Source organism: Pteropus alecto, unplaced genomic scaffold (assembly GCF_000325575.1).
Source record: "Pteropus alecto unplaced genomic scaffold, ASM32557v1 C18814249, whole genome shotgun sequence".
NCBI classification, from domain to species: Eukaryota; Metazoa; Chordata; class Mammalia; order Chiroptera; family Pteropodidae; genus Pteropus; species Pteropus alecto.
In genome coordinates, this window is record NW_006494095.1 from 1 (window position 1) to 1,888 (window position 1,888).

Below are 1,888 nucleotides of genomic sequence, written 5' to 3' on the forward strand. Positions count from 1 at the left end.
CTGCCCTCTCCAGAACAGCTCAAAATCCACCGCCACCCCCTGAAGTCCCACAGCCTGTACCGCTGTCGGGCAGGGCGCTCCCGCACTGCTTCTGACCGCCTGCCTGGGGCCACATGGCAGGCAAACCAGCCAACCCCTCAGGCCTGCCACAGAGTGAGCGGTTAGGACACACAGGCCAGCACAGGGTGTCCCCCACACCCGGGCCAAGGGAGTCCCAGACCAAGGTCAACGCAGCCCCTGTGGCCTCTGCTTCCCCCACACTCCTGGGAGAGGCCGGGCTCGGCCCTTCCACACCGGAGGCTCAGGCCCTGGGCATCGGTGGCTTTTCATGTCCCCCGCTGCTCAGAGTGGCCACGTGAGGCCCAGCCCACACACCTGGAGGAGCTCACACGGGGTCCCTGCCCCACCGTGGGTGGCGCTCAGGCTGCTCTCATTCCCAGCAGGTGGCCCCAGGGCCCGCGAAGGCAACAGTGGCTGCGGAGAAGACAGGTCCCGTGAGGGGGCCCAGGGCCCAGCGGGCGGGCTGATCTGGAGGGGCCAGCGTCACGCATCTCCTGCCAGGCCCAGCTGTGGCGGACTCCCCACGGCAGCCATCGGCTTCACAGTGGGAAGGGTGCAGAAAACAGACGCCACCCCAGAGCACGAGGCTGACACGGGGTGGGGAGAAGCTGGGATCAGCTTTCCCCATGAGCCCCTTCTCTCCAGGGGACGCGAGGGAGACAGTCACAGAGCCCAGAGAGGGGCACATGGAGGAGAGGAGCCCCTGGCTCTCAGTGTGGGAACTGGGGGGACCAGCATGGACAGCGCTGCCTGAGCACTGAGCGTGTGAGTACAGCCCGAAAGACGGGGGCCCAAGTGTCCTCCCAATTGTACCCAGGACGGCTCGTCCCCAGAGAGGAAACCGAGTCTCGGAGAGGCTGAGCAGGGCCTCCTCAGGGGGCCAAGACGAAAGGATGGGGTGTTGAGGACACGGTGGGACGGGCCTCATGAGCCCTCTGGGGGCCGCGAGCCCGTATCTGAGGTGCGACCAGGGCCAGCCGAGGACTTTGGACGGGGGTCACACCAGCTGCAGCTTTTAGGCGGCAAGCTAAGAAGAGGCTAGGATCTGGAGGTTCCCAGCATCAGACCGCCCCCCTAGGAAGTGGGCCTGGTGCGGGGGCCTTGCCAGGACGCGCCCCTGCCCCCCAGAACCCACCATGTTGACAATGGCGATGGTGAGCAGGCTGCCGACAGTCAGGACGACCAGGGACAGCCGCAGCAGGGGGTGCGTCTCCACCCTCTCGGAGATGGACCGGAGCATCCCCCGGGCTGGACAGCACCTCTGTGGAAGCAGAGGCAAGTCACCCAGCGCCAGCCCCGGGCAAGGAGGGGAGCCTGCTGGAGTGGAGGCCTTGGCCGGGGCAGGCCACAGCCCAGGGGCCCGCAGACCAGAGCTGCTGGGAGCCTGGCCATGGAGAAGGGTAGGCGCTGTGCCCAGCACAGGAAGAAGGGACACTCCCACCCTTGGGGCTGTGGACAGCCACGGCCGCTTGGGGACACGAGCGGGCCTGGGAAAGCAGAACCCTCAAGAGATGCCCGGGGAGCACTCAGTGACTGTCCTCAAGGCCTGAGGGGCGGGGGCTCAGACGGGCAAAGCTCAGCAGGGAGGGTCTCCAGGGAAGGGGGCTGGCACCTCCACAGTCCCAACCCCTGTGGGGCTGCACGGGTGCCCATTTGGGGCATCCCCACTCACCAGGAACTCGTCGGCAAAGCACAGTCCCAGCACCAGCCCCAGCACACAGGCCACCAGCCCAAAGGACATGCCCAGAGCCGCAGTCCTGGGGAGGAGGGGAAAAAATCTGAGTTCTGGGGGACCACCTGCTCAGGGCAAACCACACAGTGCTCCCCC

The 1,888-nt window shown here is 66.8% G+C and overlaps 1 protein-coding gene across 1 annotated transcript; it reads right to left on the bottom strand.

Annotated features, from left to right (window-relative positions):
* Positions 1-60: 60 nt before the first annotated feature.
* LOC102886467 (adenylate cyclase type 7-like) lies at positions 61-1,866 on the bottom strand. The gene is made up of 3 exons (XM_006925298.2): positions 1,733-1,866; positions 1,196-1,321; positions 61-474 (listed from the first exon to the last, which is right to left on the bottom strand). Exons 1-3 carry the CDS (start codon positions 1,799-1,801, stop codon positions 343-345), a joined length of 327 nt encoding a protein of 108 aa, XP_006925360.2. The 5' UTR covers positions 1,802-1,866; the 3' UTR covers positions 61-342.
* Positions 1,867-1,888: the final 22 nt, after the last annotated feature.

Coding starts and splice junctions, on each gene's coding strand:
- LOC102886467 (XM_006925298.2), bottom strand. CDS start 1,801: ATGTCCTTTGGGCTGGTGGCCTGTGTGCTGGGGCTGGTGCTGGGACTG. Junction 1,322..1,732: donor GCTTTGCCGACGAGTTCCTG/GTGAGTGGGGAT, acceptor CTGCTTCCACAG/AGGTGCTGTCCAGCCCGGGG. Junction 475..1,195: donor CCATCGCCATTGTCAACATG/GTGGGTTCTGGG, acceptor TCTTCTCCGCAG/CCACTGTTGCCTTCGCGGGC.